Raw genomic sequence first — 17,508 nt, 5'->3', positions numbered from 1 at the left:
TTTAATATCCTAAGAGCTGCCAGAGATCGTTGCTAGACTCAAAATGAGGGCTTACTGGTTTGATAATGTCGAGGTAGGGTAACGTTCTCCAGCTGTCGATTCGATCTCTTAATAAAACCCCGCCATCGGGATATATTAATTCACGGCATAGCTAACACCCTTTTTCGCAACAGGGCGACCAGCGCGCACCTCATGACTCCGGCCGCGCCGTTGATACAGATTATCTTTCGAAGATAGGCGTTCTATACCGACGATGCCCTTCTGTTGACGATGTGAACGCCCTAGCTTCAGAACGGGGTTATAAGAACCGCGATGAGATCATCGTCTCGCCGGAGAAGATGGGTGCCGTGTACGAAGAGAAAGTAAAGACTTTTTTTCATGAGCACCTTCATGAAGATGAAGAAATTAGATACATCTTGGATGGCGAGGGGTATTTTGACGTTCGCAGCGCAGGGGATGACTGGATACGCATTCTGGTCGAGAAGGAAGACCTCCTTATCCTACCTGCTGGGATATACCATCGATTTACGACAGGAGAGAGCAATGTAGGTTGTCCCAAGCTTCATTAAGACTATTGCTATTTCAACAATATTAACTCAGTCGCTCCATGTAGTATATCAAAGCGATGCGACTGTTCCAAGACGAACCGAAGTGGACGCCCTTAAACCGTGAACCGAACCTTGACAAGAATTCATTCCGACTGACATATGTTGAAGCTTTGGCCGCGCCCTAAAGTACTTTCATCTTGCTCTAATGTTAGCACTTGAGTAATGTGGTACGATAGCGAGTGATGGTAGCCAAATGCCCCAGTTCCAACTGCGTTGCTGAGAATGAGATGGTATATCGTATTTTAAGATTCATCATCATGATATATATTTAAGATTCTGCATTTTAAAATCTAGCAGCTGGTATATGCACCGATAGCCCTCCAAAGCAATGTTTTGAATAATTATGCCACAGCCGGTGCACCTGGCAATGACCCAGGAATCCTAAACTGTTCCTCAGCGGATGCCCCTATTTGGCCACTGCTTTGAGTTCGACGATCATATCCTTCTGCTGTGGCTTCGCTTGTAGGATGATTGCCTCGTCGATACCGCAGCCCGTCCATATTGAGGTCTCGTGAAGCCTGTGTCTCATTAATATTGGTATTAACAGGAGTAAATCTGCTACGTGTAGCGTTTGCCTCAGAGTCATCTGAATCAATGGAGACAGCATCAGGGTCTTCCTGTGCTCGAACACCAGTTCGTCCCATCCGTGGCCATATGCCTGGCAGAGCAACCAGCTGGACTCGGGGCTCCACGACACGGTCCTCAAACCACGATTGGACTCGTGCTTCGACGAGTTGCGCAACTTTGGGAACATCCTGCAATCTGCTCCGTGATCCGATGAGGGACCGAACGGAAATATCTAGACGATAGTCTGGTAGGAACGAAAACGCGAGGCTTGTTTTCGGTATTCCTGATCTAACACCATCTTTGCTGGAAGGCCTGCCTGTATCCTGTTGCCCAGGCTGGGGTTCATTCTGGCCTTCTGGGGGCCCTTGGTGGGGTGGGTGAGGAGTGGCGTCTGAGGTTGTGCCTGGACTAGGGACAAATGATATGCATAATGTGCCTGAGAACCGCACAACAGATACGGAAAGAGCAACTGGTAGGACTGCAGAAGCTGGTTTTGGATAATTTAAAAGTAGATTGGTTTCGATCGCAAGTGATAAGTTGTCATCGCTTAGATCAACGTCCATCAATGCCTGAAGCCGGCCGCCATCGGAATTCGGATCGTCGACAGCGATGACACGACAGTTGCTGAATATAGGGAATTCTTCACCAATCGATATGTCTGTAACATTAATCCTATCAATCCATGATGGCTTCTTTTCCACATTATTAAGGGTTTCAGTAAGGGAATCGAGAATCGATGATGTCGGCGAATCTTTGAGTATGTATGCGGTCTCTCTGTACTGCGCGATTAATTGGGCGATCAACACGTTGAACCAATCCAAGGATTCAGGCTGATGAGTTGAGTGATGAAGACGATGTCGTCCACCTTTCTGGAAGTTGGTAGGGATGGCATTGTAGTATGTTTTCCGGAGTATGGATTTCGTATTTGTAGAAGATGAAGGAACGGGCCGTAGGATATTTGACGACGCTGACTCCTTTAATGATCGGGAGGCAGCATCCCTAAATAGGGTGCTGTTCACAGAGTATGATCGTTTGCGGGGTGCTGTGCGTTGTGGTATACCGCGGGAGGACGATGAGGGGGCTTCTCCGAAAATGAAGAATTTGATGAAGGCGCCGATCAGGAGGACAACGGAGAGTTGGCCCAGCAACAGGCCCTGCGTAAATGACAGCCTGCTAAATACAATTAGTGCATGAACTCTACCACGCAAGGGAGGGCAAACTCACGACTGCTGTTGGGGCGGGCAGAGGGTGGCATCTAGAACAATTGCGGGTGATATTTAGCTAGGGTGAAAATGACTGACAAGGGGCCTTCAGGGCTCACAGACTTTGAGGGCTGGACATTGTAACTACGAGTCCCAGCTCACCTCATCCATTTTTCTTCCGTATTGCACCGTCCAAGGGGGCTGGAGAGTCCCGGTGTTGCGACAGTCGTTTGTGTACACTTAAAAAGTGCCGTGTTGGAAGTTCCAAGTTGGAGGGTTTCGAACCCGTCCGTGCCCTTTATCAGATCAATCTTATCTCTTGGCGCGTGGCCTTCCTCATTCGTCATCCTTTTGGCGAGTTTGTTTCTGCCTAAAGGGAAGGCCACCTGTCCTGACAGAGGATATATATATACCTATATATATATCTACCTGGCTATTGCGTTCTCAGATGAAGTAGTCCTTAAACCCGGTCAAATGCCAAAGACATCATATGCTTGAACCTTCTCATAGCTAACGACGTGGACAGCAATGTTTGCGCTAGCTACTTGTCTCTTCGCGATATCAGCCCTCCTCCAACCTGTGGCTTCCTACAGTACGACCAAGTCTCCCTCGCGGAATGCGGTTCTTTTGTCAGATGTCCAAACCCTCACTCTTCACTCCAACCGCAAAACATCCCACCGTCGAGTCTCGGCAATTCCACAGCTAAACTGCGTTGGACCATCCAAAGAAATCTGCTCCCTCTACCAGCCAGATGTCCTCCGTTGCACCAATGAAGGGTATGACTATGATGAAAATGACGTGCAATGGACGTGCACTGCGCAACTGCCTCCTGAATTTAAGCTCGGGAGTACAGATGTGATTTGTGAAGGGTATCGAAGCTCCGAGGATCCGTGGATTCTAAAAGGCAGCTGCGGCGTGGAGTATAGAATGTTACTTACAGATATGGGAGAGAAGCGGTATGGCCACATTCCACACGATAGTGGCAACTACGATGAATCGATATGGACTACTCTTACACGAATGGCTGTGTGGTTCGGCCTGTTTATGATCGTCGTGAAGCTCCTCCAGTATTGCACCGGCACCCACGGCCAGGGGAGGAATGGCCGCGGCGGAGGAGGCGGAGGAGGTGGATGGTGGCCTCCAGGCCCACCACCTCCATACGACTATCAGCAACCCAGGTTCGCAAAAGAGAATGAATCCTGGAGGCCCGGTTTTTGGACTGGTGCCTTAGGTGGGACTGCTGCAGGATATGCCATGGGGCGAGGCACGTCACGGAGAGGGAATGACTCCTTTAGGTCAGGCAGCAATAATGCCGCTGCGGGACCATCCTACTCGGCCTCGACTAGGGAGAGCACCGGATTTGGTGGTACAAGGCGTCGCTGACCCATTGTTGGCCTTTAGTTCACGAAGCATTGTATTCATGGCTGGTTAGAGATTGAACGTATGTGAAAGATGGGTTTCGTTCCATTATACGGAATAAAAATTAGATTAATATCGTACTAGGCAGGAATATATCGAAAATCTCATATCATGTTACAGAATCGCAGCGAGCCGCTAGAAGTAGTTCAAAGGATCACGAAACCAACCCCGAAATGCGCCCAAACAAGGTGCTCCACCCCAGTAATATAATATCATATCAATCATCAATAGAACCGAGAATCTCCTCTGTTCCTCCTCCGAATTTCGCCTTGTCCGCTTTCTTCTTCTCCCGCCGCCGCCGAGCATCGTGAGACTCATTCTCGATACTGGGTAGCACATTATCACCAGACTTCCCACCAGGATTTCGAAGCTGTTCCTCACGCGCCATCTGCTCCTCGGCATGCTCGTTCTCAATCCTCCTCCTCTCCTCGTCTAGCTCTTGTTGTATAGCTCTGGGATCGTCATAGACTGTATTCGTCATCTCAGAATAAGCCTCCAAGTCAACTGGCTCTCTTGGGCCAAGCAAAGTCCGTTTAATCCGCTCCGGCTCTTTTCGTTCTTCATTGGAGAATTTCAGCTTTATATGCCGCCTTGTCCGACCAGGGAACATCTTGCTAATCATCATGAAATCCGTGCCGAACATGCGTAACCCCTTATAGAATAGATCCGTCATCGCCTCGTCCCACGTTTCGAGCTTTGTCCGTTTCCCGAACGACGCTGCATTTATGCGTCGCGTGAGCGGGTTTTCCTCGACTTCCTCCATATCGTCTGCATTTCTGTCGGCGTCTGCGTGACGATCAATCTGTAATGACGAGGCATCCAGCACAATTTCGCCGTTGACAATCCTCATCTGTGGACCGGTGACTTCGGCCGACTGACGCATCGAGGTCTTCGCGACGGGTTTCGGCGTGTCTGTAGAATCCCTCTTCGCCGATTGATCTCCATCACCACCTTTTCTCCTCTCCTCCCTTTCTTTCTTCTTCCTAGCGATCTCTGCCCAGTCCATTGTTCGAAGCTCCATTTCGCGTTTCGACGTTTTCCCGGTGCGCAGGTCACGGCAGAGATCTGACATCGTCACCACTGCAGATACTATTTCTATCGACTCTGAGTTTTCGGGGGTGGACGCCTTCTTCCTGGCCGTTCGAGGCTTCTTCTCGCGCACTGCATCTTCGACCACCTCAGAGGCTACTTCTTCAACGGTCCGTTTTCGCTTCATCGCTCTTGTCGGCACCTTCGCAGCGCTTGCCTTGGCCTTTGGTGGTTCTGCCATTGTATTGAATGCCGTCCGTGGTGTTTAATAGCAGCTTATAGATGGGCTTTCCTGTACGTGTGCGTGTATGGTCGAGTCGAAGTTGGTGGGATGTCTGGCCCAAATAAATTAGCTGACAGTCATGATTACCTAAGCACGCGATAAGCTTTTTTATCTGGGCTAAATGCTAATTCTTTTTTTACTTATCTTCAAACCCCACAAACACAGCAAGTAAAAGCCGTTTGACCAGCGCCGGTTTCATGCAAACCCCTCAATGGCCGACCTCCCTGGGTGTTCCAGGGCTGCCAGCTCAAGGCTTCGAGGCGTCCGGGGCGTTTTACAGGGCAAACAAGGCTCGCACGAACGGGCAGACGAACTACTATCGGGGTCGCCATCCCAGACTCGCCCAGTCCGATACCATCTCCGCGGGGAGGAATGGCAGTGGTCACCTTAAGCGCAACATCTCCCTACTTAAATCTACTTTGCCATAGACCACTCGCTTTCTCTACCTTATATTCGCTCTCCTCCGCTCCGCGTGTAAAACTCTTTTCTTTTTTTATACACCAAAATCGCGATGACATCACGTGATTAAACGCCAAGACGAGCACTAACCTGGGACGGGGAAAATCCTCCTTTACTGGATCTTCAACCTCGCAATCTGTCCCAGCGTCTTTCATTGTCTCCTCTCAGCATTCCCGCCTTGTCGTGGTCTTCTGGCTAGATTTTCCTTCTCTGTAGAATTCTGCTGGACTGCTCGGTTGACTCACGCTCATTACTCCTCTCGCTGCTGTTGGTGGCCACATATTCCCAGCCCCGTCCAACCTCATGACGGCTCTCGAATCCCCTACGGTGTCCTTACCCAAGTCCGGTCTTGTCGTCAAAATGGAGGACCGCAAGCGACTTGCCACTCAGGATCCTGGTGACTCGGCCCCTCCGCTGAAGAAACAGGCTACCACAGTGAATGGTGGAGCGAAGTCGCACCCTGACACTGATATGCCATGGCGCGATGATCTTGAGGTATGAACAACCCTATTTGGTGATTTCCAACGATATATTTGTGTGGAGATGGCTGTGTTCCCTTCAGTTCGAGCGAAATTTGCATGCTTTTGACCAACATGTGCTGATAATTTCACTCTTCAATAGCGCTACCAAAAGGACGCCATCTGGAGACAGATGCAAGAATATAAACGCGAGAAAACAACACTCGAATCCCGGATAAAGGATCTATCTAAGAAGATGGCGTACAATGAAGAGCATGTCAGCGTTCTCGATGCATGGCTTAAACAGGTATTTCCGACCCACCTAATTCCAGAGTTGAATGTGCAACGGCTAAGTATGTTCGATAGTTAATTGACGAAGTCAAAGTTATATCGTCTTCAGTAGACGAAACGTCTGAAGGTACATCTCTACAGAAAGGTATCATACACGTCAATTCATTGTCGACTAATTCATCCCCGATAGACAACCCCACATTCCAGACATCCTTGCTTTTCACAGGCCACGAACTGTTCGAGAAGCATCTGCAAGACCGTGCATCCGAAATTAAAGATTCGATATCTCGTCTATATTCGCAAACGGTGAAGGTGACTCCAGATATTACAAACCTGCAATCCAAACTGGCGAAGAAACTCGCAGATGAAAAGACTATCAATGTCGCCATCGAGAAAGCGATCGCGGAAAAACAACAACTTGAGGAACGACTGGAGGCTGCATCACTGAGATATATGGTGGCTGAGAAGAAGATAGATCGAGCCAAGAGTCTAACTGTTGCAAGACTTGAGAAACAACACATCCTCGGTCCCCATAAATCAGGCGATACATCTACAAAACGAGAGGAAGGGTCAAGCACTAATGGGACGACCGATAACCCGGAAAAGGCGACTGAAATGGAAATGCTGTATAACACCACACTTGCAGTATCCAACAAGCAAAAAGAACAGCTTGAAAAGCTAGAAACGGACAATTCCAAGCTACTGTCGCAGATAACCGAGCTCCATGTTAAGGTATGCATTTGCCCCACTTTTACCCTTGCAACCAGCTGTTACTGACGATGTTAGCTTTCAAAACTTTCTGATGAAGATTATGCCCATTGCGATTTGTTTAAACAATTAAAATCCCAACACGAAGACGTCATTCAACGAATCAACCATTTAGAAGCCACCAATATCCAGTTGCGCGAGGAAGCTGAGAAATTACAAGCCGAACGGACAGCATATCGGGTTCAAATTGAGAACGAGGCCCAGACTGCGATTAGCGAAAAGGAAGCTCAACTGGCGAAAACAGAAACAAATCTAGCCCGAATCCGAAATGCGCGAGACGAGTTACTGGCAGACCAACAGATTCGCAAGGCCACAGAAGATCAGGAACGAATCTCTGTAACCCAATTAAAGGAGTTGTTGGAAGCCAGGGAAAGCCGGATTACGTCTTTGGAACAGGAAGTGCAAAGAGTACAGTTGCAAATCGACGGAGTCAAGAACACCCAACCAAGCACAAGCGAATTGTCCTCCGATGAACTCCGGTCCAAGTTCGATACCCTTGAAAAACAATATGAAATGCTCAATATGGAATTGTCGTCCATGCAGATGGCTTTCCGAAAGACGTCAAAACTAGCCTCGCAGAAGATTGCTGATACGGTTGCTGCTGAAGAAAAGGTCCAACGCCTGATGGCTGAAAAATCCAAGGCAGATCAGAAGTATTTTGCAGCCATGCAAAGCAAAGAAACTCGAGATGCAGAGCTAAGGTCTCTTCGCCTGCAGAACATGAAGAGTTCGGATATCATTTCCCAACTTAAGGAGGCTGAGGCGGCGACTAGGTCTCTAGTTTCAAATGTTGAGAAACAATTGAGCGAAACCAAGGAAGCTTTGAATACTTTGACGAATCAGTACCGCACATCCCAACACCAAGTCAACGAAGCCACCATTGTTATCCAGGGGTTGAAATCACAAGTCGCTGAGTTAAAGAACCAGCTAGCCACCAAGGATGCATCACTCACGACAGCCATGAATTCCTGCCGAAAAGCAGAGAGTGAAACTGAAGGCCTCAAGGTCACCCTTTCTGATACCAAGAAGAGCCTGGAGTCATGGAAGAGCCGTGGCTTGGGAAATAACACTTCCGAATATGAGATGCTCAGGGTGAGACTCCAACTCTTCATAAAATATAACGCATTTACGCTAACCAGAATCAATTTTAGTCTCTTGCACTTTGCACAGTTTGTCGACGAAATTTCAAGAACACGGTCATCAAGACCTGTGGCCACGTCTTCTGTAAAGAATGCGTCGAAGAGCGGTTGACCTCCAGGTCTCGCAAGTGCCCTAACTGCAGCAAATCTTTCGGAAGCAATGACCACATGCACATCACCCTTTAAAATCATTCTATCCCCTTTCTATTTCTTGTACAGTATGCCTTTATTTTATCCTTCCTCGTCTATGGCTGCTAACCGCCCTTTATCCACTTTTGCCCCTGGCATTCTCTTTTTGGTACCAAAAGAAAGGCTTGTTGTGTCTCTTGTGAGAGGTATTTGGGGAGCTATTCGGCGCTTAAAGGGAAGACTACTTGTCTTTTAATGTTTTTTCTCTTTTTTTTGGTCTGGTCGGATGTGGAGTTCATGTGCCCTTCGTTCTTCTTTTAGCTCACCGGGGTGTTCAAATTTGGTCCCTGGGTTCTGCTGGACAGCAGGCTATTTTTAGTTTCGCGCTACGCTTACATGTATGATGTACTATGATGTACTAATTTTGAGGTCACCATGCATTCGCATCAGTGGTTCTCTTTTTACGGATGAAATGAGCAGTAGCATTAACGCATGTTTCCTGCTGATCGTTGCTTCGTTATTATATACATCAATTGCACTACAATCACATGCACAAACCCATCACGAGTTGAATATTCTACTATATAACAGCTCATGCCTTCCCATCCATAAATCGAGAATCGGGACAACCTGCCCTGCATCCTCAGGCTCAGTTAACCACTCTTTCTGCAAAAGTTGAGCAATGGTCTTTTGGAGTGCGTTGCCAGCAAGCATTCCCTGCGATTGATAGGGTCCCATAACCGACGCTCTCACAGCAGCGCTGAGAACTGCCTTGGCGTGGTTCAACATAAACACATACGCCGCTTGTTCGAGGTCGACATCCAGTGCTAAACACACCACCCCCCATACTGGAGCAAAATGCCCGTTCACGATGCCATTAACCTCGTCGTGCTCTTCATCAAGGCCAGCACATTTTAATGATTCTGAGAACCGGTCCAACGCCGCCATGGCACGAATGGTGTGATGTTGGCTATCTCTCTGGTCATCACGACTTCGCTGCATAGCTGACGGCTTTAGTGCACGCTCCCACACCTGCAACAGGGCAAGTCCTTGTGCAACACTTGCTCTCCTAGCAACCGTACATGGTGTAGATGCATCGAGGTCATTATCTAACCTTTCCAGCTCCTCGGGGTATCTGTGCGCCCGGCGGAGGTATGGTATGGTAGTACTTGCGATGGATGCAAGCGAAAGCGAGAGAAACCAGTTGAAAGACGTAATTGGGGTTACATGTGAAGGTAGAGGCTTGTTATGAGCGATGTAAGACTCCAACCCGCTTGAGTAGGCGAACGAACCCAAGGGGAGCGCGGAGTCTGAAAGCAGGAGAAGCGAATGGGATATTGGAATCGAATCAAAGCTGGGAGCTAGATGACAACAATAGCAATAGTTAGCTGGTCCAATTCGTCCATACACAAGTTATAATGCTTCACGTAAGACAAAATTACCCTGGGTTCTATTCACTATTGAACCTCTCATCATTTCAGCACTGGTCGTGCGGGACGCAATTGAGGAGTTGAAAGTTGGCCGTGAAACCCCCGTGGGCGCATCCTGGCGCTTATCTTTGGATATTTTGACCGTCATTGGACAGTTACCAGCGAAGACTAGTAAACAAGAGGAGGGAATTGTATATCGTCAATGCCATGATGGTGAAGGTGGTCGAGGAGGTCGAGGAGGGCGGAGGTTCCTTATCTCGACTCTTATCGTCACGTTTCCGGGAAGCTTGTCTTGGCTAAAATTATATATGCAAGGTACTTCAATCAAGCTCACAACAAGAAAACGCTCTCCAGCTGGTTTTGGTTTAAGATGCGATTGGGAGTGACCTATCACTACTTTCTGTTTCTGCTATGTCCGGGCGCCGTCTCCTCGACGCCATCACATTCCTCAATGCGTCCCGCAATGTCGCGAAAAAGCACATAGTGCTCCAGAGACATGCCCTTGATCACCATGCTCGAACGTCGTCGTTGACCAAGGCTGCGAAGAACCAGGTCCAGCAGATTAGTCTTGCGGTACAAGCAGCTTCTGACCTAGCGAGGAAGCTTGACGATGACCCTACACCCAGCCCTGGGCCGACGAATCGCGATCATGACGGCGGAAGGGACACAAACGGTTCAAGAGAAGATACAAAGCTGAACGATAGCTTCACGAAGAGTGATATCACTATAGAACCTACGAGATCTCAGGCTACCGTTGGTGTGGAGGAAAAAGCCAAGTCTGCACGTAATGAAGCCCCAAGCTCAGAAACTACCGGGGACGACGCTGTCACCGACCATAACGAGGTTCCGGAGGAAATGATGCAACAGCTGTTCAGAAGCCGGAAAGTGACAAGAACCCTTTTTCGAGACCAGGCCTACAAGCCAGGACAGAATGGCCTGGGATCGGCCTCTACTACGGGGCCACCATCTCTGGCCGTACACTCTGAGAAAGTCACAGAGAGTAATACGCGGATTGATGATGTTAAAATAAAGAGCCAGGAAAATATAGAAAGCTCTGAGCACGTGGTGGAGGATAAAGTCGTTGCACCGCAAGATACATACCAAATGGTTCAGTCTCGAGTCCCGTCATCTCGGATTGGGCGGCTATGGGAGTATGGGGGACTAGCAACTTCTATGGCCATGGGTGTTGTTGGAGAAGGCTTCCGCCGTGCCACAGGGAGCGATGATTCTGGATCCTTGCTACTTAGCCCTGCCAATATAGAAAGGCTTGTTGCCAAATTATCTAAGATGAGAGGAGCGGCTCTGAAGCTAGGTCAGATGCTAAGTCTCCAAGGTGAGCAGTTCCGTTTGTTATTGGCTTCGGCCTAGGGTAGTGCTGACCATATCCGTAGATTCTAAAATGCTGCCAGAGTCAATCCAACGAGTACTACAACGTGTACAAGACCGGGCAAATTACATGCCGCAGTTTCAAAGGGATCAGGTTCTCACAGATAACCTGGGCCCGAATTGGAGAGATTTATTCGAGTCATTTGATGATATTCCAATGGCTGCCGCATCAATTGGTCAAGTGCATGGAGCTATTCTAAAAGAAACGGGGCAGCGTGTTGCTGTGAAGGTTCAATACCCTGGGGTTGCGGACTCAATAGATTCGGACTTGAATAACTTATCTATCCTTCTCACCGCTTCCCGGCTGCTACCCAAAGGGCTATACCTCGATAAAACAATTGCGAACGCTCGGACCGAGCTTGCGTGGGAATGTGATTATATTCGTGAAGCAGAATGTGGCCGTAAATTCAAGGAGCTGCTTAGGAATGATACTGACACGTTTACGATACCTGAAATTATACCAAACGCTTCAGGGAAGCAGGTTCTCACAATGGAGCGTCTGGACGGCATTGCTGTAACCAGGATCCAATCATTTACTCAACCCCAGCGCGATTGGATCGGTACTCAAATCATGCGGCTTTGCCTTCGGGAAATTGGCGAGTTCAGATACATGCAAACTGACCCTAACTGGACCAACTTCCTCTATAACGCCACTACCAACCGTCTCGAGCTTCTTGACTTTGGGGCATCCCGCGCTTACCCGGCTGCTTTCATCTCTTCGTATGTCGGCCTACTTGCTGCTGCTTCTCGGAATGACCGCGAGGCATGTCGCGAGCTCTCTCAGAAACTGGGATATCTCACAGGCTTCGAGTCCAAGGCCATGGTCAACGCCCACGTGTCTTCTATTACCACCATTGCTGAGCCATTTATGAAATCTTCCCCTGAGGTATATGACTTCAGTGATCAAACCATCACCGATAGGGTTCGGGAGTTTATCCCGCTTATGTTGCGTGAGCGCTTATCTCCACCCCCTGAAGAGACGTACAGTCTGCATCGAAAGTTGAGCGGTGCCTTCTTGCTTTGTGCTCGACTAGGCAGCAAAGTGAAATGCCGAGAGATGTTCGAAACGATGCTGGAGAAGGTAGAGTGGGTGGATGAGAAGCATGAACGCAGAGATGATACACCTGTGATTTAATTGTACCATAAACAATAGAATTTGTATATCAGTATTAGGATAATCGTGACTTGAAAGGTTTAAAAAAAAAAAAGAAGAGATTCCCCAGCATTGAAGGAAATTTGGCTATATACAAAAGGTCATTGAATGCATCACATCCCAATCCGAATATACAGGTATCAGTCATGCCACCAAATCATTGTGGACAAAGTCAAAGCTGGCTTGCTCAAGTTCTTGTAAGAAAAATAAATAAAAAGTAAATAAAACATACAGAAAATTCATTTTCACCTATTGCTTTGGCTTCTTCTCAAAGATCTCATTCCAATAATTCGTCAATTTCTCGCAAACATGCTCAAGTTTTTCCCAAGATTTGAATTTCTTCTCGAGCTCGCAGGCAACCCACTTCATTTCTGTCCAGAATTGCCTCTCAACGCCTTCTCCGATCAGTTTGATAGTTTCTTCCGGTACAGTCCATGGTCGAATAAATTTGCCTTCGTGGTTTCGAACGGGGTCGATGGGGTGCTTGTCGAAAATTGTAGCAGGGTTGAACTTTGGAACATTCACGTGGATAAAGAATGGCCTGGGAGGTGGAGCGACGGACTCATTCATAACGCGCCAAAGTCCCTTTTGGGTCAGTTTATAATCTTCCGTGGGATCGAACTGAACCATGGCCGAGCCAGCCATACCACCGGGTGAATTATGCCCAATTGCACGCAGGCGCTCGCTAACCTGATAGAAAGAGTCACCGACAGCCGTGGCTGCAGTGAGGAAGGTTTCTTTATCCCCTTCTCCCGCTGCACCTTGGGAGAGAAGCGGATAGTAATAATTCGGGCCGTAAACATTGTAGTATGCTGAAAGTAGCAGGGTCTTTGCGTGATGCTTTTTGGAGAGCAGGATTTCCCCAGATTCAGTTGAAGCCCGCGCATTCATTTTCGGGATTTGCGAGGAAGCGATGGTATAGTATTGGTGTGATGCACTTGAGGCCCAAAAGTCAGGGAATAGAACCATCTTTCCGGAGGAGAACGGTTCATTATGGAACAATTCGTTGGGGTCGTGGAGGGGAAAGGCGTCAGCGTCGAGGAAGAGGAGTTCCTCAAATGACGAGAAGAGCATGGCAAATATCTTATACTGATAATGAGAGATTGTAACGTTCTTAGGCGCTGCTTTCAGCATATTCTCGAGGACGACGCATTTAGCCTGTAGGGCCGGGAACACTTGGTTGCAAATATATGGTTCAAACTCGTCGTTTGATGCCAGGAAGACTTCCATTGGTAAGGAGCAGCCTCTGTTGCGAAGCATACGAAGGGAGACAGTCAGGACTGGGAGATATTTACCTCCGGCCGTAGATACCAAACCACGGGTCCCCGGGGCGTAGTAAGGTTGATGGCGGCCACTGTTAACCTCGCCGACGAACTCAGTATGTAACTTCTTCATTAACTCAACGTCCTTGACATCCATTCTCATATGATCCGGCCGTTTTTGGTCATCTTTGTTGGGAAGAAAGCCAATGTCCTTCATCTCAGCTTTACCATCTCGTTTCGGTGGTGCACAGGTAGGAGCATATTGATCTAAAACGGGCTGGAATGCGCTCCAGAAGGAAGCATGAAGCTCTGGGCTGTTCTCGACGGGTTTTGCTGGCGCATGAACCGGGCTTTTATTATACCCCAGTGTTGGGACGCTCCATCGATTACTCGTCAAGTATAGTAGCGCTATCACGATCAAACCGGTAGCCACGGCCAACCGTAGCCTCGTGCGAAGTGACATGGTCGATATATTGTAGGTTAACGACAGGAAATAGACTGCTATGAAGTTCAACTAGCTGTCAGTACCGCGTACAATAAATACGGAAGCCTAGCAGGTACAAAGGCATAATGTCATGCCCGGTCAGGGACAGAGGGAGCAAAGACCTACTGTTCTATTCAGCCCGGCTAAGGGATCGTCACCTCCCACGTCTCAATGATAAGCGAGTGTCGATATCATTCACATTTCGCGAACAAAGAGAGAATGGCGGGAGTTTGAGCCCTTCGTCCTACGTGCTGGATGCCAGGAGACTTGTCTTAAGTCCAACGGCTGAGCTGGGATGCTAAGAATAGCCAAGCCAAACATCTGGGCAGGAAAAATAGTTATATGGTCACGTGGATAAATATCGAGGGTTTCCATGTCCGCGCAGGCCCTGTTCATCATCGCGACGGGATATGGTGATATATATTCACCAGACGAGGAGACAAGTGTCGAGGAGTTTGGCCTGTTGGACTCCCTGCCTCGGCCGCTATTGTTATAGGATCCGCTGTTTCTCCTTGCTAAGCTTTAGTTCCGGCCCAAGCTTTTGGTCCCTATTAATCGTAACGTACAGTTTCATCCCTGCATATAGGGGTCTTTATTGATATTATTGCAGTTAAGAGCCACCGCCCTCCCCGTTGGATGCCCGAGTTTGTGTTGCCCGCTGTTTTCTAATACCCTTGCTTCCTTCCTCTAAGCTCATTCTCCACTTTCCATTGAAATCTGGATCTATACATGTTCGATATAGAATTCTTGAACATGAGCACTGCGCCTAGTTTCAACTCCTTCAATCCGAACGCTCCGGGCCTACTATAAGGGCACTATGAAGCCATTTTGGTAGATTTTAGCCGACGAACCCTAAGGCCTGACGGTCCCGGTTGATCACTGATAGTAGAGCCCCGTTTGGGCTTCCACGATGAACCGGCTTCGCTATCGTGACTATTGACAAACTGCGTAGCCCAGTCTGGCTTGATGGAGGACCCTCCTTCCCAGCTCGACTTGCGCATTTGCCAGTGCTTCGAACAGGCCCCAGTGCTTGGGCGAAGATTGAGTAAATGGAAAATGTAGGTACTGGTCAGATGAAGAACCCAGCCAGTAACTATGCCAATCACTGTAGCCACGCCAAAGAACTTGAATAAAGGCTATTGGGGGGTTAGGGTTAGCTCAGGACCGAATCCAGCTCGCAAAGGATGTTTTCAGGAGCGGTCAAGAGGAAAGAGTCAATGGATCATCAATATAAACTCGTGTCAGGCGCCTAATGTAAGTAAGTATACGCACCTCAAATTTGGTCGAAATGCGCCATGGCAAGAGGCTGATGTACAGCAAGTGAGATGAAAGGTCGATTAACGGAGCTGCAAAGAGTTCCAGTATAGAGATGAATATGGTCGTGAAGAAGACGACTGGGTAGACAGCGTAGCTCGGGGTCCTAATAATCGCCATCCATCCCATTGTATGGATTTGACGCAGGTCGGATATGCCAAGTTGGTATATAGGTAAGCCCAGAGCTAGAATCGCGCAGATGGCAACACCCAGATGGGTTGCCATCTGCCACCGGTCGTACATTATAAGTACCAGACACAGACCCAAATAAGTTATTGGCCCCTTTTCGAGGTTTAACAGGGGTCTATTGCACTAGGGCATTTCATCGGACGGTTTGGTTGTAGTTTGGTTGTAGTTTGGTAGTATTTTGACTGTAGTTGGTTCTAGCAGCTGTCAACAATGTGATCTGAGCAGCACTCACATATTCAACGTATCGACACTGTAGTGACAAGGCAGCAGCGTGAATATCTCCTGGTGGCCGGCTGTGATGTATGAAGGAACCCCCTGTTTATATCCCAAGGAAGGGCCGAAGTTGGCCCGGAAGCGGAAGAACGATCTTCCTGCCTACTCTGGGACTTCGGCCCTAAGCCCTAGCATGGGCCTGCTCTTGGACGACATCGTGATGTAGATAGGGGATGCGCATACCCTCCGTCATAGACTCCGAGGTGCAATGAACTGAACCGATGCGCCCTCGAGCTGAACCAGCTAGCCTGATCAAACCGTTTTATGAGTGACTGAGGGCGAGATACCATGGGGAACGCCCCGTCTAAAACCCCCGGCGCAACAGCCGGCGGCGACAAGAAGGTGAACCGCCGGACTTCCATACAGGCGCTGTCGGGGTCGAAAGCACCAGCAGCCGACCCATCACACTCGAGAGAGAGCGCTACCGGGCATCCTGCTACTCAGAAACAACCTCCTCCCTTCCACCAGCGGCTTCAGTCACGAACCGTCGAAACACCCGTGAGCAGTGGCGGTGGTGGGGATAGGCTGGAACGTCGTAATTCACGGAAGCATCGTGAAGGCGACCATTATGATCTCCCAGTTCACCCCAAGGAATCACAGGCTATCCAGCCATCCCCGGCCGTACAGGTCCCTGACCATGCAGCCGCATATCGTGATCAGAATGAGGCATCAACTCCGAGGCCGGTCAACACATACTACGCAGCCCCCTCCCACCTCACACGGCCGCCCCGACTGCCGCTACCTATCGGCGATGCCATGACTGCACCGGGATCTCCAATCACTGCAAGCGGCTCGCTAGGTGCTGCCATAGCATTCGATAAGGCAGGCCAGGAAGCATTGGCAGAGAAGTCAGAGTTGGATCCTGCAATTGACGAAGACGACGTTGTCCAGGATGAACTAGACTCCATTGTCCCGACGGGGTTTAACAAGTCGGTTCCAACGACCATCGACTGGAGAGGTGGTGGAGAGAAGGTTTATGTGACTGGGACATTCGTGAACTGGGCGAGGAAATTCAAATTACACAAAAGGTTGTTTACCATCCATCTATCCTGAGAGAAAATAAATGAAATATTTCATTAACCGATTGATTTACAGCGATACTGAAAGTGGAGTTTTCACAACTGTGCTTCAGCTACGACCTGGCACGCATCATCTGAAGTTTATAGTAGACAGCACGATGAGAACGTCCGATCAACTGCCCACGGCAGTGGACTTCACTAACCATCTAGTGAACTATGTTGAGATAAGCGCGGATGAAATTGAGCGGCCACGGAGAGAAAGCGATAAGCCGCCAAAAGTCATAATACCACCGGGAATATATCCCCCGCAAGTCCTTCCAGAATCCTTACCGATTGATACGACTGATTCACAAGAAGGATCAGACAAGGAAGAGCCGGAGGAAGAAATCCCAATGGGAGACTTCCGTCATATTATTCCTCAGTTCCTGGTTGATATCGATCACGATGAAGATAGTCATGGGTATCATCAAGCAGCTAATGTCATTCGGGATTCACCAGCGCCGCCCATGTTACCCTTGTTCCTAGCTCGGTCGATATTAAATAGCACAACGCCCATGAAGGATGATAACAGTGTGCTTAACTATCCCAATCACACCGTTTTAAACCATCTAGCAACCAGCAGCATCAAGAACGGGGTCTTAGCAAC

At 48.7% G+C, this 17,508-nt stretch overlaps 9 protein-coding genes across 9 annotated transcripts; 5 read left to right on the top strand and 4 right to left on the bottom strand.

Moving 5' to 3' along the window:
- Nucleotides 1-43: 43 nt before the first annotated feature.
- GIQ15_03019 (1,2-dihydroxy-3-keto-5-methylthiopentene dioxygenase) lies at nucleotides 44-733 on the top strand (the record flags this gene model as incomplete). Its single annotated transcript, XM_033550436.1, has 3 exons — nucleotides 44-73; nucleotides 174-545; nucleotides 614-733. The coding sequence occupies 3 exons, from the start codon at nucleotides 44-46 to the stop codon at nucleotides 731-733; spliced, it is 522 nt and encodes a 173-aa protein (XP_033407597.1).
- Nucleotides 734-949: 216 nt separating this feature from the next.
- Nucleotides 950-2,724, bottom strand: GIQ15_03018 (uncharacterized protein; the record flags this gene model as incomplete). The annotated part of the gene is made up of 2 exons (XM_033550435.1): nucleotides 950-2,348; nucleotides 2,540-2,724. The coding sequence occupies 2 exons, from the start codon at nucleotides 2,722-2,724 to the stop codon at nucleotides 950-952; spliced, it is 1,584 nt and encodes a 527-aa protein (XP_033407596.1).
- Nucleotides 2,725-2,905: 181 nt separating this feature from the next.
- Nucleotides 2,906-3,760, top strand: GIQ15_03017 (uncharacterized protein; the record flags this gene model as incomplete). The annotated part of the gene is made up of 1 exon (XM_033550434.1): nucleotides 2,906-3,760. The coding sequence occupies one exon, from the start codon at nucleotides 2,906-2,908 to the stop codon at nucleotides 3,758-3,760; it is 855 nt and encodes a 284-aa protein (XP_033407595.1).
- Nucleotides 3,761-4,013: 253 nt separating this feature from the next.
- GIQ15_03016 (uncharacterized protein) lies at nucleotides 4,014-5,066 on the bottom strand (the record flags this gene model as incomplete). Its single annotated transcript, XM_033550433.1, has 1 exon — nucleotides 4,014-5,066. The coding sequence occupies one exon, from the start codon at nucleotides 5,064-5,066 to the stop codon at nucleotides 4,014-4,016; it is 1,053 nt and encodes a 350-aa protein (XP_033407594.1).
- Nucleotides 5,067-5,870: 804 nt separating this feature from the next.
- GIQ15_03015 (E3 ubiquitin-protein ligase bre1) lies at nucleotides 5,871-8,409 on the top strand (the record flags this gene model as incomplete). Its single annotated transcript, XM_033550432.1, has 6 exons — nucleotides 5,871-6,062; nucleotides 6,189-6,332; nucleotides 6,392-6,443; nucleotides 6,507-7,048; nucleotides 7,103-8,176; nucleotides 8,236-8,409. The coding sequence occupies 6 exons, from the start codon at nucleotides 5,871-5,873 to the stop codon at nucleotides 8,407-8,409; spliced, it is 2,178 nt and encodes a 725-aa protein (XP_033407593.1).
- A 504-nt stretch (nucleotides 8,410-8,913) lies between these two features.
- GIQ15_03014 (urease accessory protein UreF) lies at nucleotides 8,914-9,930 on the bottom strand (the record flags this gene model as incomplete). The annotated part of the gene is made up of 2 exons (XM_033550431.1): nucleotides 8,914-9,713; nucleotides 9,795-9,930. 2 exons carry the CDS (start codon nucleotides 9,928-9,930, stop codon nucleotides 8,914-8,916), a joined length of 936 nt encoding a protein of 311 aa, XP_033407592.1.
- A 263-nt stretch (nucleotides 9,931-10,193) lies between these two features.
- GIQ15_03013 (uncharacterized protein) lies at nucleotides 10,194-12,303 on the top strand (the record flags this gene model as incomplete). The annotated part of the gene is made up of 2 exons (XM_033550430.1): nucleotides 10,194-11,115; nucleotides 11,174-12,303. 2 exons carry the CDS (start codon nucleotides 10,194-10,196, stop codon nucleotides 12,301-12,303), a joined length of 2,052 nt encoding a protein of 683 aa, XP_033407591.1.
- Nucleotides 12,304-12,570: 267 nt separating this feature from the next.
- GIQ15_03012 (uncharacterized protein) lies at nucleotides 12,571-14,046 on the bottom strand (the record flags this gene model as incomplete). The annotated part of the gene is made up of 1 exon (XM_033550429.1): nucleotides 12,571-14,046. The coding sequence occupies one exon, from the start codon at nucleotides 14,044-14,046 to the stop codon at nucleotides 12,571-12,573; it is 1,476 nt and encodes a 491-aa protein (XP_033407590.1).
- A 2,085-nt stretch (nucleotides 14,047-16,131) lies between these two features.
- On the top strand, nucleotides 16,132-16,896 carry GIQ15_03011 (5'-AMP-activated protein kinase subunit beta-2; the record flags this gene model as incomplete). Its single annotated transcript, XM_033550428.1, has 1 exon — nucleotides 16,132-16,896. The coding sequence occupies one exon, from the start codon at nucleotides 16,132-16,134 to the stop codon at nucleotides 16,894-16,896; it is 765 nt and encodes a 254-aa protein (XP_033407589.1).
- Nucleotides 16,897-17,508: the final 612 nt, after the last annotated feature.

Source organism: Arthroderma uncinatum (assembly GCF_011692745.1).
Source record: "Arthroderma uncinatum strain CBS 119779 chromosome Unknown scaffold2, whole genome shotgun sequence".
NCBI lineage: Eukaryota > Fungi > Ascomycota > Eurotiomycetes > Onygenales > Arthrodermataceae > Arthroderma > Arthroderma uncinatum.
The sequence above is the reverse complement of the archived record's forward strand: the minus strand, read 5'-3'. Positions and strand labels throughout refer to the sequence as shown.